This window comes from Takifugu rubripes, chromosome 5, assembly GCF_901000725.2.
Source record: "Takifugu rubripes chromosome 5, fTakRub1.2, whole genome shotgun sequence".
Taxonomy (NCBI): domain Eukaryota; kingdom Metazoa; phylum Chordata; class Actinopteri; order Tetraodontiformes; family Tetraodontidae; genus Takifugu; species Takifugu rubripes.
This window is the reverse complement of record NC_042289.1, coordinates 6,272,117-6,300,010: the sequence shown is the minus strand read 5'-3', so window position 1 is coordinate 6,300,010 and position 27,894 is coordinate 6,272,117. Positions and strand designations below refer to the sequence as shown.

At 44.5% G+C, this 27,894-nt stretch overlaps 4 protein-coding genes across 4 annotated transcripts in view; all 4 read right to left on the bottom strand.

Moving 5' to 3' along the window:
* Nucleotides 1-295: 295 nt before the first annotated feature.
* nacc1a (nucleus accumbens associated 1, BEN and BTB (POZ) domain containing a) lies at nucleotides 296-4,049 on the bottom strand. Its single transcript, XM_029836690.1, has 7 exons — nucleotides 3,924-4,049; nucleotides 3,163-3,429; nucleotides 2,037-2,655; nucleotides 1,784-1,954; nucleotides 1,378-1,483; nucleotides 1,073-1,170; nucleotides 296-606 (listed from the first exon to the last, which is right to left on the bottom strand). The coding sequence occupies exons 1-7, from the start codon at nucleotides 4,047-4,049 to the stop codon at nucleotides 296-298; spliced, it is 1,698 nt and encodes a 565-aa protein (XP_029692550.1).
* Nucleotides 4,050-9,338: 5,289 nt separating this feature from the next.
* LOC101064622 (uncharacterized) lies at nucleotides 9,339-16,138 on the bottom strand. The gene is made up of 15 exons (XM_029837026.1): nucleotides 15,811-16,138; nucleotides 15,401-15,694; nucleotides 15,010-15,321; nucleotides 14,644-14,922; nucleotides 14,078-14,404; nucleotides 13,640-13,957; nucleotides 12,991-13,308; nucleotides 12,581-12,874; nucleotides 12,190-12,501; nucleotides 11,824-12,102; nucleotides 11,258-11,584; nucleotides 10,820-11,137; nucleotides 10,389-10,676; nucleotides 10,111-10,259; nucleotides 9,339-9,510 (listed from the first exon to the last, which is right to left on the bottom strand). The coding sequence occupies exons 1-15, from the start codon at nucleotides 15,959-15,961 to the stop codon at nucleotides 9,502-9,504; spliced, it is 3,975 nt and encodes a 1,324-aa protein (XP_029692886.1). The 5' UTR covers nucleotides 15,962-16,138; the 3' UTR covers nucleotides 9,339-9,501.
* Nucleotides 16,139-16,442: 304 nt separating this feature from the next.
* Nucleotides 16,443-21,778, bottom strand: LOC115249976 (uncharacterized). Its single transcript, XM_029836689.1, has 12 exons — nucleotides 21,451-21,778; nucleotides 21,041-21,334; nucleotides 20,650-20,961; nucleotides 20,284-20,562; nucleotides 19,718-20,044; nucleotides 19,280-19,597; nucleotides 18,631-18,948; nucleotides 18,221-18,514; nucleotides 17,830-18,141; nucleotides 17,464-17,742; nucleotides 16,898-17,224; nucleotides 16,443-16,777 (listed from the first exon to the last, which is right to left on the bottom strand). Exons 1-12 carry the CDS (start codon nucleotides 21,599-21,601, stop codon nucleotides 16,443-16,445), a joined length of 3,546 nt encoding a protein of 1,181 aa, XP_029692549.1. The 5' UTR covers nucleotides 21,602-21,778.
* A 304-nt stretch (nucleotides 21,779-22,082) lies between these two features.
* The window catches only part of LOC101075124 (uncharacterized), a 65,591-nt gene continuing 59,779 nt past the window's right edge, over nucleotides 22,083-27,894 (bottom strand). Inside the window, exons 9-19 of the mRNA XM_029836688.1 lie at nucleotides 26,681-26,974; nucleotides 26,290-26,601; nucleotides 25,924-26,202; nucleotides 25,358-25,684; nucleotides 24,920-25,237; nucleotides 24,271-24,588; nucleotides 23,861-24,154; nucleotides 23,470-23,781; nucleotides 23,104-23,382; nucleotides 22,538-22,864; nucleotides 22,083-22,417 (exon numbers count right to left, since the gene is read on the bottom strand). Coding sequence (XP_029692548.1) covers nucleotides 22,083-22,417; nucleotides 22,538-22,864; nucleotides 23,104-23,382; nucleotides 23,470-23,781; nucleotides 23,861-24,154; nucleotides 24,271-24,588; nucleotides 24,920-25,237; nucleotides 25,358-25,684; nucleotides 25,924-26,202; nucleotides 26,290-26,601; nucleotides 26,681-26,974 — 3,395 coding nt within the window. The remainder of the gene's footprint in view (nucleotides 22,418-22,537; nucleotides 22,865-23,103; nucleotides 23,383-23,469; nucleotides 23,782-23,860; nucleotides 24,155-24,270; nucleotides 24,589-24,919; nucleotides 25,238-25,357; nucleotides 25,685-25,923; nucleotides 26,203-26,289; nucleotides 26,602-26,680; nucleotides 26,975-27,894) is intronic.

The window sequence follows — 27,894 nt, the reverse complement described above, 5'->3', positions numbered from 1 at the left end:
CTACTTGTTAGTCCCGCAGCACCGCCTGCGTTTCAGGGAATGTATTTAACACACATGGATGCACTGAGGCGCCATATAAAAGTGGAGGTAGAGGGCTGTTAGGAGGAGAGTGAACATCCTCTTACTCTCCCTACTCCACCAAGCAGAAATTGAGGGTCTCGTGTCCTGTTAGATGACGGCTGTTCAGCACTGACGCAGACAGTCGAGTGGGAGAGATCGGTGTGGGCCAGAGAGTGAGGAGGCAAGCCCAGCTGGAGGACATCCCATTTCCAACCGTTCCCCACGGCCGCGGCGTTCAAAAGAGCTGCCCTCCGTCTCCGCCCACACCTGCGAGCGATTCACCTGAGGAGCCGCCGGACTCCATGCAAGCGCCGCCGCCGGCTTCCAGGGCGGTGGGGTCGAACGTGGGCTCCGCCCCCAGGGCATCGTCCTCCATCTTGATGCCGTCGGGGAGGAAAGTGCTGTAGGAGTCACTTTCGGCCATCAGCAGCTTCAGCTTGGGGATCCAGCTTTTGCGGACCACGCGGCGGGCGTTGGTGCACATGTCAGCAGCAATGGCGTTCATTTCACTCTCTTTGAAGCTGGTTGCAAAGTTCTGGCAATAGTCTGAATCGAGAGGGTCACAGTTAGCCTGACTGAACAACAAAAAAGTCATTACGAGTCAGTCATTTAATGGCGGTGGAATAAGGATGTCTTCAAATCATAAAGAATAAGGCTTCTTAAATGTAATGGTCCCAAAATTTTAGTTTCACAACGCACTTAAATAGTGACAAGAAAGTTTAACCCCCCCCCCCATCCAACGTTTATCCAGCTCACGTAGCTCATTATGTCCGATTAAGGACAAAGTTTAAATGGAAATCACTCCCCCTAGTGGCGGAATTGTGTTACTAAAGGCGATAATCTATTTTTAGGATATTGGATGTTCCTGAGTTCAATCAACTTTAATTCAAAAGAAAACAACTTCAATGAAAAGGCTGAATTAGAGAATACTAAAACAAATTAGGTCTGATACTTAAATGAAGGGTTTAAAATTACATTTAAGGATTTAAAATTTAAAATGCCAGAAGCTCACATTTAACCGCGTGCAGAACTCTGTTGTCCAGGGGCTTCCGGCTTGGGTCATTGGTAGAAGAGCGGATGCCTGTTCCACAGCTGTTGGCCAGAGTGTTTCTGATGGGTCAAAATAAGAAAGAACAGCAAAAGAGATTTTAAGTGGAATCAGTCCAACCTCTTCAGGTCTCACCTACCACCGCCACTAACCCTCCTACAGCTGCTGCTACTAGAACTACTGACGCTACTACTGACGCACTTTAAGCAAAATACGTCAGTCTGTGTCTCTCGGACTATTCTGGACACGAAACATTGGGAGGAAAGAACCTGTCAAAGAAGGCGGCCAGCAGCCTCCTCAGCAGAACCTTGTGTCTGGTCCCTGCACTCACGTGGCAGTTCATCAACTGGGCTCGGGATATATACACGGAAGTACCTGTGTGGAGCAACAGACATCTTCATTAGAACCTGGCACTGTTCTGGCCCGTCATTTTGAGTGAGAAAGCAGGAATACTGCACCCCAAAAGAAAGCTTTCAAATATTATCGAATGGATCCTGTCTGGGGCAGAAAGGTCCACAGGGTCGGAATATGTCAACATATAACCTGACCAAAATCTAAACGGGGAAGAAGACGGATCCTCCATCAAAAGGCAACGGCGCTGTGGGATTTTCTAGCTGGCTCCAAAATCTGAATGAAGGAATACACACATGCACCAACACATGCGCTGGAACACACCTGAGACTAGCTCCAGCTTCTCGGCAGGGTCTCCTTCCTCGTACAGTTTTGGGTGACAGCGGTTGCCGATCTGAGCGACCAGTTCTGCGGGGAGACACGTGAGGTCCCTTCCGCGCATCCGACCCCGCGTCTCAGTGTGATCCGGCAGAGCCTCCACGCGCTCCCCCACAGCTGGCGAGCGTAGGAAGACAAACATTTTAGTGGCGGACAGGTGGCGTCCGAGTCATGTAGGTGCGCGCTAGCGTGTCTCTACCTGCCGCCCCCATGTTCAGCATGCTGTACATGGTGTACATGTTGCAGATTTGCCTGTACTGCTCTTCGGCGCTTTCGTCTGTCCCCTCTTCCTCTTCTTCGTCATCATGGTAGCTGATGGGCGAGTCACTCGCGTAGGTGCTCAGAGTACCTGGGCTGGCGCCATCTGACATGCCGTGACCGGCTCCAGAGCCCCCGTTGGTGTTGGGAGCGCCGCCGGCCAGTGCTCCTGCCAGGCTGGGTCCGGTCGTGCCCATGCTCATGGCAAGTCCGAGGGCGCCGGGGCTCTGGATGGTGCTGCCCCGCACTGTCTCCTGTGAGTAACGGGCTACCTTCCGGGCACTCCCGCCTCCCCCCGAGGCGGACCCAGCTCCGTCACGGCTGCTGCCACCCTCCCACAGTCGCTTGGCTACAGGGGTGCAGACCACCGAACAGGGCGCGGCGGCTTCAGCCTGGGTGGGGGGCTGCTCCGGCTTCACCCTGGAAACCAGGGAGAGAGGCGTCTGGCAGGAGCCCGGCCTGGCTGCACCGTTGCTTGTCTGCGTTACAGGACTCTGGGGCTCAGAGGGAGGAGCCTCCTCAGCATGAAGACCCTGGGAGTCGCAGCTGGGGGAGGAGACCTGGAAACATCCGTTGAGAGTCAGCATCCACAAACAGTTATACACCAGGCACAATTAATCACCTGCAGATGACCCGTGACCAATTAACCCAACAATTACTTAACGCAGTTGCCTGAACCAGCACATCACTGTGGCAAAAAATTAAATCAGGTGTTGTCCAAAAACTTTTTACACAGCACAACTTTTTAACACAAGGGCGGTGGTAGCTTAGTCTGCCTAAGGTTCCTGGTTCAAGCCCTGGTGTGGACAAAATATGGAAGGTCTTCTGATAGTAGGGCCAGGTACGAGGACACCCTCAGAGCACCGCTGAGGTACCCTTGAGCAAGGTACCGAACCTCCAAATGCTTGCATAGGGCCCTGCAATTAGCTGGCGACTCTTTCAGGGGTGTAACCTGCCTTCGCCCATATGCAGCTGGGACAGACTTCGGCGCCCTCCCCGTGACCCCGAAAGGGATACAGCGCTTAAGAAAAGAATGTTATAACACCAGAATCCTTTTTGGCCTCTACCTTGAGGAAGAATTCAGTGCCCTTTTCCATGATCTGCTGGATCTGCAGGAAGCCGGCCGTGTACATGAGGAGGAACTGGTCGCCCACCGTCATGCTGAGGCGGCCCGTGTAGCAGAAAGCCAATATCTGCTGGAAGCTCTGGGGTTGCACAGCCGCTGGGAGCTCCACGACGGTTGGGCTCATCTCATTGCTGCTCGCGTTCCCGCCACTGCTGCTGAAAAGGTCCCGGAAGTAAGAGCTGCTGGCAGCCAGGACTGCTCGATGAGCCTGAGGGAAAACCAGATCAACAGCAACCCCAGGTCAGCTTTTTCGAAGAATCTTGACAGATTCTTGCAAACACAATCAAATTTTCTTTTTTTTTTAACCTAATAATGACATAGAATTCCTAAAATGCGACCGTTTTTTGAAGCAATCTATTGCAGGATCTACGGAGCCGCTGAAGGTTTGGCACTAAAACATGTGGATTCGGGGCTGAGGGAGCCAAACAAATACGATTCTGGAAAACTATTTTACAAAAAGATATCTCATTACAGGAAGGTGAGACAGCAGATGATTTAGCTGGATCTCAATTGCCATAAAGAGTGTCCCAAAACCTGCTGCCCCGACCATGTCCTCCCAAACATACTGGTATTCATCCTCCTCTTCTGTCACAGAACCGCAGGACTAAACAGTTTATTCCAAAAGCCTTCAGCTTTTTCCAAAGGCCACCTCAATTTTCAGCGCAGTGATGACAACAACAGAACGCGCTCGTTCATTAGTACCTTGAAAGTATGGCCCTTGACCACCACGGAGACGTCACAGTAGAGGCCCTGCAGACGCTGCTCGTTCAGACACTCTAAGACGTTGTTGCCGAAGTTTGGGATCGCCATCTGGAGGGTCTGGGCCATGGTGCGCCTACGCACACCACCAAGGAGTCTTGTTGGCAAAGACAGAGAGGAAGGACACAATAAACACAATCGCTTTAAAATCTTGGTTTATGACATTTCTGTCTCACTGTATTTAATGGATTTCTTAAACTGTTGAACTCTGAAAGCAAACCACACATATACATGGTCACAATAAATGGAACATACTGTACATTTAAGCCTAATGAAAGACGCTCTTTTATTCCTCCTGTTTAGCATCGTTCTCTCCCAGGCCAAAGCCCTAAAAATTACATACTTGAGGATGTTTGACAGGACACAATATGTCTTCACAAAGTCCTACTGGGGGAATTTGGCAGGAGCACAAGTTGTTGACACACGAAACAAAGTTTTGTCGAAGCCCCTGTGGGTAATCCACTCTGCATTAATCCCATACGTCACCTGAGCCTTGAGGTAGTTGTTGCTGCCAAATGGGGGCTTCATGAAAAGCCTTTTTATTTTCTCTTCTATGAGCTATAAAATCCTGATGTCCTTAGATAACTGGGTCATGCTGTGTGTGTGTATGTGTGTGTGTGTGTGTGTGTGTGTGTGTGTGTGTGCGCTAAACAAACACACATACTAATGCATCTTTCCAATTGTTTTTCACAAAACTTCAATCCCCAATAGGCAAACATACACCCTTCTTTTTCCCTATCTCATACCTGCTAATAATAAATGTATCAGAATTTACTCTGAGCTATAAAGGTAAAAATAAAAAAATAAAGAGTAAAACCTGCAGCCCTGACAACACACAGCGTCAGGTTCACAAGCGTACCACATAAAGACATTGCAGACAACACCACCAGGCTGTGTTTTGGATTTTCTATGAACTAGTAAGGATCAATCTGTCACGTCAGAGCTGGATTTGCCTGAAGCGTACAGTGTCTTCACGAACGACCACCATGGAACCTCCGCAAGCACAGCCAACAAGCTCAGCCGCCATCCAATAAACCTTTTCCTCAAAGCAGAACATCAGTCACGGTAGATCATGTACTCACAGATGAGTGACGTCTTCACTATTCAAGAGTGAACATGACTACAATAAACCCGCTTGTCACGCTGAAGTGTGAATGAATGCCAATACACCCAAAAGGAGACCATCTTAGACTGGAGCGGAGCGGAGTGATTGAAGCCCACCCCTGCGAAAAGTATAAACCAACTTCGGTGTGACTGACTGAGGAGGGCTCGAGTGTTCCGCCCCATCATATCCAAAGCCTTTCATCTGGGACCTTGCCAAGCTCCAGGGTAAAGAGAAATGCTCTCTTTGTCTCCGTCTCACTCAAGCTCCCTCTCCCTCATACTAAAACACAGATGCGCACACACAGGCTCAAACAAACCCACAAAAGGCACACTGAGTCACACACAGGCATTAGACAATGCTGCCTGTTTACAGTTTGGCGAGCCACAGTAAGCACACATGCGTGCACACGAAGGCACACAGACACACGGCTGAGAGGAGGGTGTGTTTGTCCTGACAGGGAGGAAGAATATGTGTATGTGTCTTTATGCACCAAGGCGGGGAAGTGACACCCACAGAGATCAGCGGGAAGGTCTCAGATTCCAAACATTTTAAACAGCGCTGCGATGTGAACAAATTCAATTGACCTGAAATCACCCCGTGATTTAAATCTTACACCAGCCAGCCTGGTGAGGAAAGTAGGTCAAACGTTCTTAAGACCGGAGACTTCTCATAGTATGCTTTAAAAATAGTTTCTTCTCCAACCACTGGGCTTATTTCAGGACAGGATGGATGATTGCATTCATTCACCCACTTAGTAAACACATCTTAATACAGTTAAAGGCATGGTTGTGTGTGGTGTCACTTCCTGATTCCCACGTGTCTGTGCCTGCATGACTGTCATGGTAAAATTAATTCGACCCCCCCCCCCCACACACACACACACACACACACTCACACACTCTCGCTCTCTCTTTCACACAAAGGGGAACACTATCGTGCACACGTCAAAGTCAACCAAAGCCTCAGCAGCATATATGGGAAAGGGTCCTTGGGGGATTTATTTATTTATTTTTATTTGTTGGGGCAGGCACGGAGACGTTACACGTTGCGCCGCGCGCCAGTCCACCGGTCTGGAATGCTCCACTGTCTGTTCAGAAAGGGGGGGCGGGACGGTGAGGCAGTCCCGGTGCTATCCGAGTGGGGGTGTTTTACTGTCAACGTGCAGCCAAACACCACGCCAAGTATACTAATGTAAAACAGTCATCTGAGAAAGCGAGACCCCCCAGCTCTGCTCTCACCCAGGGCAGGCAGTGGTGGCGGGGGGAAATGTAATGCTCTCTCCCATCCGCGGCAGGCCACTGAGGTGGCTAACGGCTAAGCTAACGCTACTGTTATATATTTTGGTCTCGCCCCGGCGCGCCATCCACCTCACGCACACTCAGCCCGGCCACACAATGTCACGCATTTCCGCTATAACACGGTCTTAAATAACTGAACAAGACACTTACTGCCTGTGCGGACGGGGTAGACGTGCTGCGACGCCGGATGTCAAAGCGAAAATGTTGCCTATTTAAATATTTCGATGATGGGGAAATCACCCCCCCTCCGGCATCCTCCATTCTACCGACATCAACAGGTCATCCCAGGACACGCAGCCGCTGAGGGCGAGCCAGACGGAACCAGTGCGGCACGGTGCGGGGGGTGGGAGCACAACAAGGCACCGTTCAGCACAATGGGCTCTCGCAAGAGAGGCAAACGACTGCCAGCGCTGCATATTTTAGGGGAAAGGTTTAACTAAGAGCGGGCGTCGTTGGGACGGTCTAAAATTCAGTGGCATGTGTAAAAGTTTCGGGTTTGTCATCTATCCAGAGGCACGCCGCCCTCGCCAAAGTTCAATTGTCCCGTATCTGCTCGATGGCTCATCATCCCGAAACCCGCCCCCACCGTCGCTGCAGCTAAAGTCCTCAAACGGCCCCGGCAGGAAAAACCTTGCAGGGCGGCAGACAAGACACTCACCCCCTCGCCGGGAAGTAGACGCAGAGCGTTGGCGTTTAAAGGAGGAGACGCGGCGCTCTCTCTCCCCAGTTCCCCTCGCCCCGGGCGGCCATTCAGTGTGAACGAACCGCTTGTGGCAAAGTCTTCGAGGGTGGTACAGTATCCCGGGGGATTGCGGAACACAGAGCCACTGATCGCACGGAACAGGAAGGGAGGAAGACGAGCATGACGCGCTCGTCATTCAATCGCATGATCGTTGCGAGCGCAGCCTCAATTTGTGGAGACCTATCCCATCGCTCACACTGTTGGCGCATTGGCACAGCAACAGCAGCCCCCCTCCTCTCTCTTCCACTCTGCATATGTGCGATAGAATTGTAGGAAAGTAGGCCGCCTGTGTGTACTTCTTTAACTTAAGTGAACTCAGCGCTCGCATATAAAGTAGGGATAAAACCGCGCCCATGCCGCCGTAAACAAGCGAATCCTTATGTGCACGGCGCAGGGTGCTATATCATAGCAACACAGGCACCTGTGTTTCAGCTGGTAAACAGTTGGCATTGAGGGCCCCTCAGACGCATACTGTATGAGGTCAGACATTTGCTCCAAGGGACCTAAGAATAAACCATTAATGCGCACAAATTAATATCATTTATAAGCTGGGATCTTCATCTCACGCCAGCAATTTTCACCAAAGGGCATAAGAATAAATAGCTATCATATGTGATCTATTATTACCGGTAGTTGGGCATGGGAGCAAAGGGAGCTGAATATGATCTTATGATTCTGTGGAACGTTAAGAAACAGAAACTAAACCTTGAGCATACTGAGCAGTGTCATGGCAACATAACATATCATATCTGCAGGTGGAAACAACTTTGGTTCATGTGCATTCTTGCCATGACTAAAAAAACATTTAGCCAGTCAATCTTGTTTCTATTTTACAGCCGTTATAGTTTAGCAGATTCCCCAAAAGTGTCAGGTCTTGAATTTTGTGTTTGGTTTCATTGTTTCTTTGCTTTTTTAAAAACAGCACATTAAAATAACTTTTATCATGATTGTTTTGCAGGGACCTTTATTTCAATACTCAGATATCTTTTCCAGGGTGAAGCTGTCATCTTTATGGGGTTGATCTGATAATTGATATGGCGCCTTCCCCAGCACTTAACCCAACCATCATAACGAGATGAATGACCCTATTTAAACTGTACTGTTAAACTCAAAATCTCGGCGCCCTCAAACAGCCCTTTAAAATTCTCTAGATTGACTCTTCTGGCACCATTTCCCCCAAAGAAATGTCCTCACGTTGTCAGTAAAAATGCCTACTTGGATCCTTGTGCAAGAACACACACACACACACACACACACATTTTGTAAAAAGGTTATTGTCAGAAAAATCATTAAGAATATGGCCACTTTAAAACTTTTAAGATCCAATTGTCTAAGATTGCTTTCACACGTTCTATAGTTCAGTTTTATTCTTTGCATCTTATATCAGAATTTGGGTTTTTTTTGTCTATTTGTCTATTTTTTGTTTTATTTCTATGACCATTTGAGGACAACTACACCTGAAAGTACAGTTTAAGCAGAGAACTGCTTCTATCACGTGTGAGTGTACAGAACACCATTTTCTGGAGTGACTGACATTATGGGATAATGAGGGGGTTCTCAGACAGCATGCTGGGCTTGATTCCCTGCTTTCCTTCTGCTGGTCCCAGCAGCAAAAAAAGAAAAAAAGAAAAAAATCAGCAGCACAATGTGACTCCATCCCGGCAACAGCGCCACAGATTTGGGCTGGCTTTGGCAAAGTCCACAGCCAATCAGGGCAGATGAAGTTCCACTTCAGCTCAAGTGTAACCAATAGCTGGGATGATGTGCACATATAGAGCCATCCCTCCTCGATGTGGATTCTTTTAAATCCCACAAAGTATACAGATGTAGACAGCATGCACAGAGTTACAGTACATGTTTGAACAAATGTAAGTTACATTTCTGTTTTTAATATTCAGTTCGGATAAGAACTCTTAAAACCTTTAAATGCTACAGAGGCCCAATAATAGCCTTAAATCCCAAATAGCAGTTTTATATCCCCCTTGTGGACAATTTAAGTAATACAACTGTTGTGTGGAACACCGTAAAACTTCAGTCATCCTGCCATCCGTACAAATCCATCACTTCCCCGCACTGTCCCAATGGTGCCTAATTGAGCCCCAAAGCACCCAACACACAGAGCCATAGAATAAATGTAACACAACCAAGTAAAGTATTAAGCTTCAGTCTATAAAGGCTATATTTTTATAAGGAACATACATCATGACAGAGCATTTTGAGCTGAATGCTTTATTAATTACAAATATGGTTACAATACAAACAGGTGTGAGTTCAACACCAGTAATCTTGTGAACTGAATTGTTTCAAAAGAGAAACTTTGTCTACCCCTCAAAATCCTCAATAGTCCAGAGTTTTCTCCTAGGATGGGTAGCCCAGTCATTTTATCTGGGGGGCGACAGAGAAAAGCATCGGGATTTGTTAATTTTATTTAAATAAATGGAAATTTAATTATAATAATAATCATCATATTCTAGAACCCAGGTTCCCACACTGTAATTGTAATAAACCAATCATCACTTAAACATATATTCCTGTATTGTCTGTGGTAATGATTTTTTTTTCAGCTTTCATATGACAAATTCTTTAAATGTGTCATGAGATTTGCCAATGGGTAACACAAATAAATACCGTACATATTCGGCTCTTTTCAAACCACGTGAAACAATCTGTAGTTGCAGATTTTTGCCACAAGTGGGCGCCCAAATACAGTTTTCTACATGTGTCCTTTGACGTACAGGTTTTCAGCTTTTTATAGACATTAAAACACAGAGATTATTTGGACTCTGAATTTATGTTTGCAAAAAGGGGGAACACATTTACAACTGTCATGACATATTTGGAGATTATATTAATTAGAAATTGTTTAGGGATTGTATGCAATATGCACTTGTGAATCCCAATTGGCATTTGCAGATAGTGTAATTTATCAATAGTTCTTTATATACATGTGCTACTTTACCAAAAGTACTATTTCAAACAACATACCTTGATTATGGTGACAAAGACGCCGTAGATGACAGCAGCAAGGAAAAAAAGTAGAAATGTTAAAGCCATATACCAGCTCTCGATAGTGATGCCTATGCCTTCATCATCGTTGCTAAAATTGTTCAAGAGATGACGATTCTCTGAGATTTCTGCAAAATATTGAATAAATTACTGATCTTGACTTCTCTCATAAAGAAACATGAAATAAATATGTCAATAAAAGGGTTAACTGCAATAAATTAAGTGATTGTAGAAGACCAACAAACAGAAAACAGTACCTGGCTTGGATATATTTAGGGAAAGGCTGGTGTTGCTGTGTGTCACCCTGCAGGTGAGCACTGCTCCAGGTAACCAGGTGACTTTGGACAAGAGAAGGTGGCTTTGAATGCTGAACTTTCCATTTGGGCCCCTGTAGTGTTCAGTAGTGTGGAAGTCTATCAGTTCCTTTGAGGAATCAAGAAACCAAGAGATGTTGATGGATGGGGGGCTATAGCCAAAAACCAGGCACACCAGTTCATCGGAGCTTTGAAGCAAAGTGGCTGAAGGTTCTGAATAAGTTGCTGCGGCTAAAGAAAAAAATGGAACATATTTAGGACATTCATTCAAAAAGGAAAACTGAGTACAACCTTGTGGACAGTGGACATATAAACATCCAGCTAGGACACACGAGGGATAGGTAAGATTTAAAAATTGGTGATTGTGTACTTACCAAACACATCCTTTACGGTGCTGATGAAGGGGTTTTTGGATGACTCGTGCTGGACAACACAAGAATATGTCGAGTCTTTGTCCTCTGTTTTAGAGGTGTTCAGGAGGCTGCTCATTGAATATGTGCTGCTTCCTGGATATTTCCACGGGTCGCTATTGGTGTAGCGAGATGATGGAACTCTCTGGTCGTTCTCTTTCCAGAACAATAGAATATTTGATGGAAAGAATCCAGAAACTATGCAAGTGAGTGGAAGGACTTGTGATGTGGACAACTGGGGGGCAGATGGCTGCATTATCTGGACTGCTGGAGGACTTGGAGCTTTAGAGGCAGATAAAGACAAAATCAGAAAATGTTTCATCAATACTGCCATCAATGTCATTAAAATATCACAACATAAGATGACATAATCTGAATCAAGAAGACTTGGATGAAGATTACCTTTACTTTTGCTGACATGGTTCTCGTAACCCTGGTCAGAACAACGATGTTTTCCCTCACAGGACACGACTTTATGTCCAAACCAATCCTCTGATGACACATTGAGGAAACTCTGTAAAGTCTGTGTTCCATTCTTATGTTTCACTGGTGGCTCCGTGGGGGAAAAGACGGAAGTTTCTTTCCCATCTACTTTCCAAGTGATGGAGAAATCAGTCAGACTTGATCCGACCAGGAGACAGCTGATGGTCACCGGTCCGTTGGCCTCAAACCCTCGGATAGGTGGTCCTTGAATATACACACTGACTCTCTGAGATGATGCAGGAGTTACTACAGAATCAACACAAATACAAAAAACTTTACAAACCAAATAAAGACATTTTACAGTTCAGCTTTCAAAGAGTGATTGTCTTATGTTGTAATACAGCACATTGTCAATAGATGTCACCATTGAACTGCACTGCTCTCTTGTGAGTGCGTGTAGTTCTGGTTCTGTTTTCTCAATAAACAGGTGAATCTTCAGTCTATGATACAGGATGTCTTGATTTGTTTGTACATGATTGTGTCACCTGAACAGAAGCTGATGCTCTGGTTTACACTGCTGTTCAAAGACATGTCAGACACTTGACATGTGTATGGTTTCCCTGTCTTCCACTCATTCTGAGGAACATGGAGGTGACTGGTTACTGCCACGCGCCCATCTGCACCCATGCTGATGTCATAGGTTGCATTCAATGCTCCATGAGGAAACCATTGAATTTGGGGGTTGAAGCCCCCTCCAGTGCACAAGAGTTTCTGTGTTCCTGAGTCCTCACTGTGGACCAAGAGGAGGTCCAGTGATGGGTCAACTAGGTGAGATAAGAATAACAGCATCACTGAAGCTGTTTGTCACACACTAGTAATGTTTTGAAACATGGATGGGATGTTTAACTCACCAAAAAGCCTTCCTGTGGAGGTGGAATTGACAGAGCCAGAGAAGCCTTGATTGACTGTGCAGCTGAATGTTGCATCTTTCTTCCAGTGAGTTGAAGGAACTGCAAAGGTTCTACTGATTAAACTGATGCCTGACGCTTTAGAGAAATCAACAAAGTTTTTTCCAGAGATGTCCACGCCGTCGGCTTGAAAGGTGATGCACAGGTCACTGGAGGAGGATGGTGTGACGACACACTCCAGCACAGCACTGTTTCCATTCAGAAAATCTCTGAGAGATCTCCTGATCTCAACCTGTGGTGCTGCAGCTTCAGATTCTGGGTGAGAAAGACAAAAAACACAGTTGTATTTTTGCTGGTTTATTTTAAAACTGTGGCTTTTTCACATTAAACTTACCTGAGATGCGTACGGTCTTCTCGGTGGATGAGAAGCAGCGATGAAGAGCTTTACACTGAAGAAGCTTCAGCTTTTCCCACTCACTGAGGGAAATCTTCAGACTGCTTATTAAATGAGTGTGGTTTTTGCTTTGACTGGCTTTGGCGATTGAAGGCTTTCCGTCCATTGTCCAGGTCACCTTGGCATTGAAGACAGTACGGACTGAGCACTTTGCCACCACCTCTGACTCTTCCATCACCACCTTTCTGAGGCTGGGAATCTCCACATGAATGGATGGAACAAAGCTCCCGTGTACTGTAGGAGAGTCAAGTAGATGATGTTAAATGAATTGAATTGACATGAAGTAAATTGTTCAAGTGGACAGTGAAGACTTCTGGTAAGGATCTGAGGCAGCAGGTGTCTGTACTTACTCTGACAAACATTAGTGGATTTTATGAATTCCATGTTGTTGTGACTGGTGTTGCAGATAAAGTTTGAGCCGTCTTCCCACTCTTGCATATCAGGCTGAATTTCACTGCTCAGGCTGAACGTTTTCTCCGGCTTCTCTACACTCTGGAGCATCCTTTGGCTCTGAGGAATATCTAAAGTTTGATTGTCCCGCTGCCATTTCACACTCAGCTTTTCAGGGAAGAAGCCACTGAGAGTGCATATCAGCCTGACAGGCGAGGCCCCAAGTTCTCCATCCCAGACAGGCTGTAGTGTGATATTTGGTGGAACGACTCGCTGTTCTGAAATTTGAAACAATAATTTTTATTTTTATTTTTATACATTCACTTCAATGTAGGCATTGGACATGAACGTTGTTGTTTGGGGGCTAATTCCAAACTTTTAATTATTGATACTTGTAGACTCTTGTGAAGTAACTAATGTTGGCTGAGCTTTAAAAGTCATGTATTTGGATTTAGCCCTGAGACTAGTTTGGAAATGTATCTGTAGGGTTGAGGGAACGCTATGAAAAACCTTATAAATTACTCAGGTAATCACAGTGACAAGTGTTGATGTGATGTTCAGAGACAACAAAAATGTTAGTTATTATTAATAATTAATTTTTCCACTTACCAAACACATCCTTTACGGTGCTGATGAAGGGGTTTTTGGATGACTCGTGCTGGACAACACAAGAATATGTCGAGTCTTTGTCCTCTGTTTTAGAGGTGTTCAGGAGGCTGCTCATTGAATATGTGCTGCTTCCTGGATATTTCCACGGGTCGCTATTGGTGTAGCGAGATGATGGAACTCTCTGGTCGTTCTCTTTCCAGAACAATAGAATATTTGATGGAAAGAATCCAGAAACTATGCAAGTGAGTGGAAGGACTTGTGATGTGGACAACTGGGGGGCAGATGGCTGCATTATCTGGACTGCTGGAGGACTTGGAGCTTTAGAGGCAGATAAAGACAAAATCAGAAAATGTTTCATCAATACTGCCATCAATGTCATTAAAATATCACAACATAAGATGACATAATCTGAATCAAGAAGACTTGGATGAAGATTACCTTTACTTTTGCTGACATGGTTCTCGTAACCCTGGTCAGAACAACGATGTTTTCCCTCACAGGACACGACTTTATGTCCAAACCAATCCTCTGATGACACATTGAGGAAACTCTGTAAAGTCTGTGTTCCATTCTTATGTTTCACTGGTGGCTCCGTGGGGGAAAAGACGGAAGTTTCTTTCCCATCTACTTTCCAAGTGATGGAGAAATCAGTCAGACTTGATCCGACCAGGAGACAGCTGATGGTCACCGGTCCGTTGGCCTCAAACCCTCGGATAGGTGGTCCTTGAATATACACACTGACTCTCTGAGATGATGCAGGAGTTACTACAGAATCAACACAAATACAAAAAACTTTACAAACCAAATAAAGACATTTTACAGTTCAGCTTTCAAAGAGTGATTGTCTTATGTTGTAATACAGCACATTGTCAATAGATGTCACCATTGAACTGCACTGCTCTCTTGTGAGTGCGTGTAGTTCTGGTTCTGTTTTCTCAATAAACAGGTGAATCTTCAGTCTATGATACAGGATGTCTTGATTTGTTTGTACATGATTGTGTCACCTGAACAGAAGCTGATGCTCTTGTTTACACTGCTGTTCAAAGACATGTCAGACACTTGACATGTGTATGGTTTCCCTGTCTTCCACTCATTCTGAGGAACATGGAGGTGACTGGTTACTGCCACGCGCCCATCTGCACCCATGCTGATGTCATAGGTTGCATTCAATGCTCCATGAGGAAACCATTGAATTTGGGGGTTGAAGCCCCCTCCAGCGCACAAGAGTTTCTGTGTTCCTGAGTCCTCACTGTGGACCAAGAGGAGGTCCAGTGATGGGTCAACTAGGTGAGATAAGAATAACAGCATCACTGAAGCTGTTTGTCACACACTAGTAATGTTTTGAAACATGGATGGGATGTTTAACTCACCAAAAAGCCTTCCTGTGGAGGTGGAATTGACAGAGCCAGAGAAGCCTTGATTGACTGTGCAGCTGAATGTTGCATCTTTCTTCCAGTGAGTTGAAGGAACTGCAAAGGTTCTACTGATTAAACTGATGCCTGACGCTTTAGAGAAATCAACAAAGTTTTTTCCAGAGATGTCCACGCCGTCGGCTTGAAAGGTGATGCACAGGTCACTGGAGGAGGATGGTGTGACGACACACTCCAGCACAGCACTGTTTCCATTCAGAAAATCTCTGAGAGATCTCCTGATCTCAACCTGTGGTGTTGCAGCTTCAGATTCTGGGTGAGAAAGACAAAAAACACAGTTGTATTTTTGCTGGTTTATTTTAAAACTGTGGCTTTTTCACATTAAACTTACCTGAGATGCGTACGGTCTTCTCGGTGGATGAGAAGCAGCGATGAAGAGCTTTACACTGAAGAAGCTTCAGCTTTTCCCACTCACTGAGGGAAATCTTCAGACTGCTTATTAAATGAGTGTGGTTTTTGCTTTGACTGGCTTTGGCGATTGAAGGCTTTCCGTCCATTGTCCAGGTCACCTTGGCATTGAAGACAGTACGGACTGAGCACTTTGCCACCACCTCTGACTCTTCCATCACCACCTTTCTGAAGCTGGGAATCTCCACATGAATGGATGGAACAAAGCTCCCGTGTACTGTAGGAGAGTCAAGTAGATGATGTTAAATGAATTGAATTGACATGAAGTAAATTGTTCAAGTGGACAGTGAAGACTTCTGGTAAGGATCTGAGGCAGCAGGTGTCTGTACTTACTCTGACAAACATTAGTGGATTTTATGAATTCCATGTTGTTGTGACTGGTGTTGCAGATAAAGTTTGAGCCGTCTTCCCACTCTTGCATATCAGGCTGAATTTCACTGCTCAGGCTGAACGTTTTCTCCGGCTTCTCTACACTCTGGAGCATCCTTTGGCTCTGAGGAATATCTAAAGTTTGATTGTCCCGCTGCCATTTCACACTCAGCTTTTCAGGGAAGAAGCCACTGAGAGTGCAAATCAGCCTGACAGGCGAGGCCCCAAGTTCTCCATCCCAGACAGGCTGTAGTGTGATATTTGGTGGAACGACTCGCTGTTCTGAAATTTGAAACAATAATTTTTATTTTTATTTTTATACATTCACTTCAATGTAGGCATTGGACATGAACGTTGTTGTTTGGGGGCTAATTCCAAACTTTTAATTATCGATACTTGTAGACTCTTGTGAAGTAACTAATGTTGGCTGAGCTTTAAAAGTCATGTATTTGGATTTAGCCCTGAGACTAGTTTGGAAATGTATCTGTAGGGTTGAGGGAACGCTATGAAAAACCTTATAAATTACTCAGGTAATCACAGTGACAAGTGTTGATGTGATGTTCAGAGACAACAAAAATGTTAGTTATTATTAATAATTAATTTTTCCACTTACCAAACACATCCTTTACGGTGCTGATGAAGGGGTTTTTGGATGACTCGTGCTGGACAACACAAGAATATGTCGAGTCTTTGTCCTCTGTTTTAGAGGTGTTCAGGAGGCTGCTCATTGAATATGTGCTGCTTCCTGGATATTTCCACGGGTCGCTATTGGTGTAGCGAGATGATGGAACTCTCTGGTCGTTCTCTTTCCAGAACAATAGAATATTTGATGGAAAGAATCCAGAAACTATGCAAGTGAGTGGAAGGACTTGTGATGTGGACAACTGGGGGGCAGATGGCTGCATTATCTGGACTGCTGGAGGACTTGGAGCTTTAGAGGCAGATAAAGACAAAATCAGAAAATGTTTCATCAATACTGCCATCAATGTCATTAAAATATCACAACATAAGATGACATAATCTGAATCAAGAAGACTTGGATGAAGATTACCTTTACTTTTGCTGACATGGTTCTCGTAACCCTGGTCAGAACAACGATGTTTTCCCTCACAGGACACGACTTTATGTCCAAACCAATCCTCTGATGACACATTGAGGAAACTCTGTAAAGTCTGTGTTCCATTCTTATGTTTCACTGGTGGCTCCGTGGGGGAAAAGACGGAAGTTTCTTTCCCATCTACTTTCCAAGTGATGGAGAAATCAGTCAGACTTGATCCGACCAGGAGACAGCTGATGGTCACCGGTCCGTTGGCCTCAAACCCTCGGATAGGTGGTCCTTGAATATACACACTGACTCTCTGAGATGATGCAGGAGTTACTACAGAATCAACACAAATACAAAAAACTTTACAAACCAAATAAAGACATTTTACAGTTCAGCTTTCAAAGAGTGATTCTCTTATGTTGTAATACAGCACATTGTCAATAGATGTCACCATTGAACTGCACTGCTCTCTTGTGAGTGCGTGTAGTTCTGGTTCTGTTTTCTCAATAAACAGGTGAATCTTCAGTCTATGATACAGGATGTCTTGATTTGTTTGTACATGATTGTGTCACCTGAACAGAAGCTGATGCTCTTGTTTACACTGCTGTTCAAAGACATGTCAGACACTTGACATGTGTATGGTTTCCCTGTCTTCCACTCATTCTGAGGAACATGGAGGTGACTGGTTACTGCCACGCGCCCATCTGCACCCATGCTGATGTCATAGGTTGCATTCAATGCTCCATGAGGAAACCATTGAATTTGGGGGTTGAAGCCCCCTCCAGCGCACAAGAGTTTCTGTGTTCCTGAGTCCTCACTGTGGACCAAGAGGAGGTCCAGTGATGGGTCAACTAGGTGAGATAAGAATAACAGCATCACTGAAGCTGTTTGTCACACACTAGTAATGTTTTGAAACATGGATGGGATGTTTAACTCACCAAAAAGCCTTCCTGTGGAGGTGGAATTGACAGAGCCAGAGAAGCCTTGATTGACTGTGCAGCTGAATGTTGCATCTTTCTTCCAGTGAGTTGAAGGAACTGCAAAGGTTCTACTGATTAAACTGATGCCTGACGCTTTAGAGAAATCAACAAAGTTTTTTCCAGAGATGTCCACGCCGTCGGCTTGAAAGGTGATGCACAGGTCACTGGAGGAGGATGGTGTGACGACACACTCCAGCACAGCACTGTTTCCATTCAGAAAATCTCTGAGAGATCTCCTGATCTCAACCTGTGGTGCTGCAGCTTCAGATTCTGGGTGAGAAAGACAAAAAACACAGTTGTATTTTTGCTGGTTTATTTTAAAACTGTGGCTTTTTCACATTAAACTTACCTGAGATGCGTACGGTCTTCTCGGTGGATGAGAAGCAGCGATGAAGAGCTTTACACTGAAGAAGCTTCAGCTTTTCCCACTCACTGAGGGAAATCTTCAGACTGCTTATTAAATGAGTGTGGTTTTTGCTTTGACTGGCTTTGGCGATTGAAGGCTTTCCGTCCATTGTCCAGGTCACCTTGGCATTGAAGACAGTACGGACTGAGCACTTTGCCACCACCTCTGACTCTTCCATCACCACCTTTCTGAAGCTGGGAATCTCCACATGAATGGATGGAACAAAGCTCCCGTGTACTGTAGGAGAGTCAAGTAGATGATGTTAAATGAATTGAATTGACATGAAGTAAATTGTTCAAGTGGACAGTGAAGACTTCTGGTAAGGATCTGAGGCAGCAGGTGTCTGTACTTACTCTGACAAACATTAGTGGATTTTATGAATTCCATGTTGTTGTGACTGGTGTTGCAGATAAAGTTTGAGCCGTCTTCCCACTCTTGCATATCAGGCTGAATTTCACTGCTCAGGCTGAACGTTTTCTCCGGCTTCTCTACACTCTGGAGCATCCTTTGGCTCTGAGGAATATCTAAAGTTTGATTGTCCCGCTGCCATTTCACACTCAGCTTTTCAGGGAAGAAGCCACTGAGAGTGCAAATCAGCCTGACAGGCGAGGCCCCAAGTTCTCCATCCCAGACAGGCTGTAGTGTGATATTTGGTGGAACGACTCGCTGTTCTGAAATTTGAAACAATAATTTTTATTTTTATTTTTATACATTCACTTCAATGTAGGCATTGGACATGAACGTTGTTGTTTGGGGGCTAATTCCAAACTTTTAATTATCGATACTTGTAGACTCTTGTGAAGTAACTAATGTTGGCTGAGCTTTAAAAGTCATGTATTTGGATTTAGCCCTGAGACTAGTTTGGAAATGTATCTGTAGGGTTGAGGGAACGCTATGAAAAACCTTATAAATTACTCAGGTAATCACAGTGACAAGTGTTGATGTGATGTTCAGAGACAACAAAAATGTTAGTTATTATTAATAATTAATTTTTCCACTTACCAAACACATCCTTTACGGTGCTGATGAAGGGGTTTTTGGATGACTCGTGCTGGACAACACAAGAATATGTCGAGTCTTTGTCCTCTGTTTTAGAGGTGTTCAGGAGGCTGCTCATTGAATATGTGCTGCTTCCTGGATATTTCCACGGGTCGCTATTGGTGTAGCGAGATGATGGAACTCTCTGGTCGTTCTCTTTCCAGAACAATAGAATATTTGATGGAAAGAATCCAGAAACTATGCAAGTGAGTGGAAGGACTTGTGATGTGGACAACTGGGGGGCAGATGGCTGCATTATCTGGACTGCTGGAGGACTTGGAGCTTTAGAGGCAGATAAAGACAAAATCAGAAAATGTTTCATCAATACTGCCATCAATGTCATTAAAATATCACAACATAAGATGACATAATCTGAATCAAGAAGACTTGGATGAAGATTACCTTTACTTTTGCTGACATGGTTCTCGTAACCCTGGTCAGAACAACGATGTTTTCCCTCACAGGACACGACTTTATGTCCAAACCAATCCTCTGATGACACATTGAGGAAACTCTGTAAAGTCTGTGTTCCATTCTTATGTTTCACTGGTGGCTCCGTGGGGGAAAAGACGGAAGTTTCTTTCCCATCTACTTTCCAAGTGATGGAGAAATCAGTCAGACTTGATCCGACCAGGAGACAGCTGATGGTCACCGGTCCGTTGGCCTCAAACCCTCGGATAGGTGGTCCTTGAATATACACACTGACTCTCTGAGATGATGCAGGAGTTACTACAGAATCAACACAAATACAAAAAACTTTACAAACCAAATAAAGACATTTTACAGTTCAGCTTTCAAAGAGTGATTCTCTTATGTTGTAATACAGCACATTGTCAATAGATGTCACCATTGAACTGCACTGCTCTCTTGTGAGTGCGTGTAGTTCTGGTTCTGTTTTCTCAATAAACAGGTGAATCTTCAGTCTATGATACAGGATGTCTTGATTTGTTTGTACATGATTGTGTCACCTGAACAGAAGCTGATGCTCTTGTTTACACTGCTGTTCAAAGACATGTCAGACACTTGACATGTGTATGGTTTCCCTGTCTTCCACTCATTCTGAGGAACATGGAGGTGACTGGTTACTGCCACGCGCCCATCTGCACCCATGCTGATGTCATAGGTTGCATTCAATGCTCCATGAGGAAACCATTGAATTTGGGGGTTGAAGCCCCCTCCAGCGCACAAGAGTTTCTGTGTTCCTGAGTCCTCACTGTGGACCAAGAGGAGGTCCAGTGATGGGTCAACTAGGTGAGATAAGAATAACAGCATCACTGAAGCTGTTTGTCACACACTAGTAATGTTTTGAAACATGGATGGGATGTTTAACTCACCAAAAAGCCTTCCTGTGGAGGTGGAATTGACAGAGCCAGAGAAGCCTTGATTGACTGTGCAGCTGAATGTTGCATCTTTCTTCCAGTGAGTTGAAGGAACTGCAAAGGTTCTACTGATTAAACTGATGCCTGACGCTTTAGAGAAATCAACAAAGTTTTTTCCAGAGATGTCCACGCCGTCGGCTTGAAAGGTGATGCACAGGTCACTGGAGGAGGATGGTGTGACGACACACTCCAGCACAGCACTGTTTCCATTCAGAAAATCTCTGAGAGATCTCCTGATCTCAACCTGTGGTGTTGCAGCTTCAGATTCTGGGTGAGAAAGACAAAAAACACAGTTGTATTTTTGCTGGTTTATTTTAAAACTGTGGCTTTTTCACATTAAACTTACCTGAGATGCGTACGGTCTTCTCGGTGGATGAGAAGCAGCGATGAAGAGCTTTACACTGAAGAAGCTTCAGCTTTTCCCACTCACTGAGGGAAATCTTCAGACTGCTTATTAAATGAGTGTGGTTTTTGCTTTGACTGGCTTTGGCGATTGAAGGCTTTCCGTCCATTGTCCAGGTCACCTTGGCATTGAAGACAGTACGGACTGAGCACTTTGCCACCACCTCTGACTCTTCCATCACCACCTTTCTGAAGCTGGGAATCTCCACATGAATGGATGGAACAAAGCTCCCGTGTACTGTAGGAGAGTCAAGTAGATGATGTTAAATGAATTGAATTGACATGAAGTAAATTGTTCAAGTGGACAGTGAAGACTTCTGGTAAGGATCTGAGGCAGCAGGTGTCTGTACTTACTCTGACAAACATTAGTGGATTTTATGAATTCCATGTTGTTGTGACTGGTGTTGCAGATAAAGTTTGAGCCGTCTTCCCACTCTTGCATATCAGGCTGAATTTCACTGCTCAGGCTGAACGTTTTCTCCGGCTTCTCTACACTCTGGAGCATCCTTTGGCTCTGAGGAATATCTAAAGTTTGATTGTCCCGCTGCCATTTCACACTCAGCTTTTCAGGGAAGAAGCCACTGAGAGTGCAAATCAGCCTGACAGGCGAGGCCCCAAGTTCTCCATCCCAGACAGGCTGTAGTGTGATATTTGGTGGAACGACTCGCTGTTCTGAAATTTGAAACAATAATTTTTATTTTTATTTTTATACATTCACTTCAATGTAGGCATTGGACATGAACGTTGTTGTTTGGGGGCTAATTCCAAACTTTTAATTATCGATACTTGTAGACTCTTGTGAAGTAACTAATGTTGGCTGAGCTTTAAAAGTCATGTATTTGGATTTAGCCCTGAGACTAGTTTGGAAATGTATCTGTAGGGTTGAGGGAACGCTATGAAAAACCTTATAAATTACTCAGGTAATCACAGTGACAAGTGTTGATGTGATGTTCAGAGACAACAAAAATGTTAGTTATTATTAATAATTAATTTTTCCACTTACCAAACACATCCTTTACGGTGCTGATGAAGGGGTTTTTGGATGACTCGTGCTGGACAACACAAGAATATGTCGAGTCTTTGTCCTCTGTTTTAGAGGTGTTCAGGAGGCTGCTCATTGAATATGTGCTGCTTCCTGGATATTTCCACGGGTCGCTATTGGTGTAGCGAGATGATGGAACTCTCTGGTCGTTCTCTTTCCAGAACAATAGAATATTTGATGGAAAGAATCCAGAAACTATGCAAGTGAGTGGAAGGACTTGTGATGTGGACAACTGGGGGGCAGATGGCTGCATTATCTGGACTGCTGGAGGACTTGGAGCTTTAGAGGCAGATAAAGACAAAATCAGAAAATGTTTCATCAATACTGCCATCAATGTCATTAAAATATCACAACATAAGATGACATAATCTGAATCAAGAAGACTTGGATGAAGATTACCTTTACTTTTGCTGACATGGTTCTCGTAACCCTGGTCAGAACAACGATGTTTTCCCTCACAGGACACGACTTTATGTCCAAACCAATCCTCTGATGACACATTGAGGAAACTCTGTAAAGTCTGTGTTCCATTCTTATGTTTCACTGGTGGCTCCGTGGGGGAAAAGACGGAAGTTTCTTTCCCATCTACTTTCCAAGTGATGGAGAAATCAGTCAGACTTGATCCGACCAGGAGACAGCTGATGGTCACCGGTCCGTTGGCCTCAAACCCTCGGATAGGTGGTCCTTGAATATACACACTGACTCTCTGAGATGATGCAGGAGTTACTACAGAATCAACACAAATACAAAAAACTTTACAAACCAAATAAAGACATTTTACAGTTCAGCTTTCAAAGAGTGATTGTCTTATGTTGTAATACAGCACATTGTCAATAGATGTCACCATTGAACTGCACTGCTCTCTTGTGAGTGCGTGTAGTTCTGGTTCTGTTTTCTCAATAAACAGGTGAATCTTCAGTCTATGATACAGGATGTCTTGATTTGTTTGTACATGATTGTGTCACCTGAACAGAAGCTGATGCTCTTGTTTACACTGCTGTTCAAAGACATGTCAGACACTTGACATGTGTATGGTTTCCCTGTCTTCCACTCATTCTGAGGAACATGGAGGTGACTGGTTACTGCCACGCGCCCATCTGCACCCATGCTGATGTCATAGGTTGCATTCAATGCTCCATGAGGAAACCATTGAATTTGGGGGTTGAAGCCCCCTCCAGCGCACAAGAGTTTCTGTGTTCCTGAGTCCTCACTGTGGACCAAGAGGAGGTCCAGTGATGGGTCAACTAGGTGAGATAAGAATAACAGCATCACTGAAGCTGTTTGTCACACACTAGTAATGTTTTGAAACATGGATGGGATGTTTAACTCACCAAAAAGCCTTCCTGTGGAGGTGGAATTGACAGAGCCAGAGAAGCCTTGATTGACTGTGCAGCTGAATGTTGCATCTTTCTTCCAGTGAGTTGAAGGAACTGCAAAGGTTCTACTGATTAAACTGATGCCTGACGCTTTAGAGAAATCAACAAAGTTTTTTCCAGAGATGTCCACGCCGTCGGCTTGAAAGGTGATGCACAGGTCACTGGAGGAGGATGGTGTGACGACACACTCCAGCACAGCACTGTTTCCATTCAGAAAATCTCTGAGAGATCTCCTGATCTCAACCTGTGGTGTTGCAGCTTCAGATTCTGGGTGAGAAAGACAAAAAACACAGTTGTATTTTTGCTGGTTTATTTTAAAACTGTGGCTTTTTCACATTAAACTTACCTGAGATGCGTACGGTCTTCTCGGTGGATGAGAAGCAGCGATGAAGAGCTTTACACTGAAGAAGCTTCAGCTTTTCCCACTCACTGAGGGAAATCTTCAGACTGCTTATTAAATGAGTGTGGTTTTTGCTTTGACTGGCTTTGGCGATTGAAGGCTTTCCGTCCATTGTCCAGGTCACCTTGGCATTGAAGACAGTACGGACTGAGCACTTTGCCACCACCTCTGACTCTTCCATCACCACCTTTCTGAAGCTGGGAATCTCCACATGAATGGATGGAACAAAGCTCCCGTGTACTGTAGGAGAGTCAAGTAGATGATGTTAAATGAATTGAATTGACATGAAGTAAATTGTTCAAGTGGACAGTGAAGACTTCTGGTAAGGATCTGAGGCAGCAGGTGTCTGTACTTACTCTGACAAACATTAGTGGATTTTATGAATTCCATGTTGTTGTGACTGGTGTTGCAGATAAAGTTTGAGCCGTCTTCCCACTCTTGCATATCAGGCTGAATTTCACTGCTCAGGCTGAACGTTTTCTCCGGCTTCTCTACACTCTGGAGCATCCTTTGGCTCTGAGGAATATCTAAAGTTTGATTGTCCCGCTGCCATTTCACACTCAGCTTTTCAGGGAAGAAGCCACTGAGAGTGCAAATCAGCCTGACAGGCGAGGCCCCAAGTTCTCCATCCCAGACAGGCTGTAGTGTGATATTTGGTGGAACGACTCGCTGTTCTGAAATTTGAAACAATAATTTTTATTTTTATTTTTATACATTCACTTCAATGTAGGCATTGGACATGAACGTTGTTGTTTGGGGGCTAATTCCAAACTTTTAATTATCGATACTTGTAGACTCTTGTGAAGTAACTAATGTTGGCTGAGCTTTAAAAGTCATGTATTTGGATTTAGCCCTGAGACTAGTTTGGAAATGTATCTGTAGGGTTGAGGGAACGCTATGAAAAACCTTATAAATTACTCAGGTAATCACAGTGACAAGTGTTGATGTGATGTTCAGAGACAACAAAAATGTTAGTTATTATTAATAATTAATTTTTCCACTTACCAAACACATCCTTTACGGTGCTGATGAAGGGGTTTTTGGATGACTCGTGCTGGACAACACAAGAATAGGTCGAGTCTTTGTCCTCTGTTTTAGAGGTGTTCAGGAGGCTGCTCATTGAATATGTGCTGCTTCCTGGATATTTCCACGGGTCGCTATTGGTGTAGCGAGATGATGGAACTCTCTGGTCGTTCTCTTTCCAGAACAATAGAATATTTGATGGAAAGAATCCAGAAACTATGCAAGTGAGTGGAAGGACTTGTGATGTGGACAACTGGGGGGCAGATGGCTGCATTATCTGGACTGCTGGAGGACTTGGAGCTTTAGAGGCAGATAAAGACAAAATCAGAAAATGTTTCATCAATACTGCCATCAATGTCATTAAAATATCACAACATAAGATGATATAATCTGAATCAAGAAGACTTGGATGAAGATTACCTTTACTTTTGCTGACATGGTTCTCGTAACCCTGGTCAGAACAACGATGTTTTCCCTCACAGGACACGACTTTATGTCCAAACCAATCCTCTGATGACACATTGAGGAAACTCTGTAAAGTCTGTGTTCCATTCTTATGTTTCACTGGTGGCTCCGTGGGGGAAAAGACGGAAGTTTCTTTCCCATCTACTTTCCAAGTGATGGAGAAATCAGTCAGACTTGATCCGACCAGGAGACAGCTGATGGTCACCGGTCCGTTGGCCTCAAACCCTCGGATAGGTGGTCCTTGAATATACACACTGACTCTCTGAGATGATGCAGGAGTTACTACAGAATCAACACAAATACAAAAAACTTTACAAACCAAATAAAGACATTTTACAGTTCAGCTTTCAAAGAGTGATTCTCTTATGTTGTAATACAGCACATTGTCAATAGATGTCACCATTGAACTGCACTGCTCTCTTGTGAGTGCGTGTAGTTCTGGTTCTGTTTTCTCAATAAACAGGTGAATCTTCAGTCTATGATACAGGATGTCTTGATTTGTTTGTACATGATTGTGTCACCTGAACAGAAGCTGATGCTCTTGTTTACACTGCTGTTCAAAGACATGTCAGACACTTGACATGTGTATGGTTTCCCTGTCTTCCACTCATTCTGAGGAACATGGAGGTGACTGGTTACTGCCACGCGCCCATCTGCACCCATGCTGATGTCATAGGTTGCATTCAATGCTCCATGAGGAAACCATTGAATTTGGGGGTTGAAGCCCCCTCCAGCGCACAAGAGTTTCTGTGTTCCTGAGTCCTCACTGTGGACCAAGAGGAGGTCCAGTGATGGGTCAACTAGGTGAGATAAGAATAACAGCATCACTGAAGCTGTTTGTCACACACTAGTAATGTTTTGAAACATGGATGGGATGTTTAACTCACCAAAAAGCCTTCCTGTGGAGGTGGAATTGACAGAGCCAGAGAAGCCTTGATTGACTGTGCAGCTGAATGTTGCATCTTTCTTCCAGTGAGTTGAAGGAACTGCAAAGGTTCTACTGATTAAACTGATGCCTGACGCTTTAGAGAAATCAACAAAGTTTTTTCCAGAGATGTCCACGCCGTCGGCTTGAAAGGTGATGCACAGGTCACTGGAGGAGGATGGTGTGACGACACACTCCAGCACAGCACTGTTTCCATTCAGAAAATCTCTGAGAGATCTCCTGATCTCAACCTGTGGTGCTGCAGCTTCAGATTCTGGGTGAGAAAGACAAAAAACACAGTTGTATTTTTGCTGGTTTATTTTAAAACTGTGGCTTTTTCACATTAAACTTACCTGAGATGCGTACGGTCTTCTCGGTGGATGAGAAGCAGCGATGAAGAGCTTTACACTGAAGAAGCTTCAGCTTTTCCCACTCACTGAGGGAAATCTTCAGACTGCTTATTAAATGAGTGTGGTTTTTGCTTTGACTGGCTTTGGCGATTGAAGGCTTTCCGTCCATTGTCCAGGTCACCTTGGCATTGAAGACAGTACGGACTGAGCACTTTGCCACCACCTCTGACTCTTCCATCACCACCTTTCTGAGGCTGGGAATCTCCACATGAATGGATGGAACAAAGCTCCCGTGTACTGTAGGAGAGTCAAGTAGATGATGTTAAATGAATTGAATTGACATGAAGTAAATTGTTCAAGTGGACAGTGAAGACTTCTGGTAAGGATCTGAGGCAGCAGGTGTCTGTACTTACTCTGACAAACATTAGTGGATTTTATGAATTCCATGTTGTTGTGACTGGTGTTGCAGATAAAATTTGAGCCGTCTTCCCACTCTTGCATATCAGGCTGAATTTCACTGCTCAGGCTGAACGTTTTCTCCGGCTTCTCTACACTCTGGAGCATCCTTTGGCTCTGAGGAATATCTAAAGTTTGATTGTCCCGCTGCCATTTCACACTCAGCTTTTCAGGGAAGAAGCCACTGAGAGTGCAAATCAGCCTGACAGGCGAGGCCCCAAGTTCTCCATCCCAGACAGGCTGTAGTGTGATATTTGGTGGAACGACTCGCTGTTCTGAAATTTGAAACAATAATTTTTATTTTTATTTTTATACATTCACTTCAATGTAGGCATTGGACATGAACGTTGTTGTTTGGGGGCTAATTCCAAACTTTTAATTATCGATACTTGTAGACTCTTGTGAAGTAACTAATGTTGGCTGAGCTTTAAAAGTCATGTATTTGGATTTAGCCCTGAGACTAGTTTGGAAATGTATCTGTAGGGTTGAGGGAACGCTATGAAAAACCTTATAAATTACTCAGGTAATCACAGTGACAAGTGTTGATGTGATGTTCAGAGACAACAAAAATGTTAGTTATTATTAATAATTAATTTTTCCACTTACCAAACACATCCTTTACGGTGCTGATGAAGGGGTTTTTGGATGACTCGTGCTGGACAACACAAGAATAGGTCGAGTCTTTGTCCTCTGTTTTAGAGGTGTTCAGGAGGCTGCTCATTGAATATGTGCTGCTTCCTGGATATTTCCACGGGTCGCTA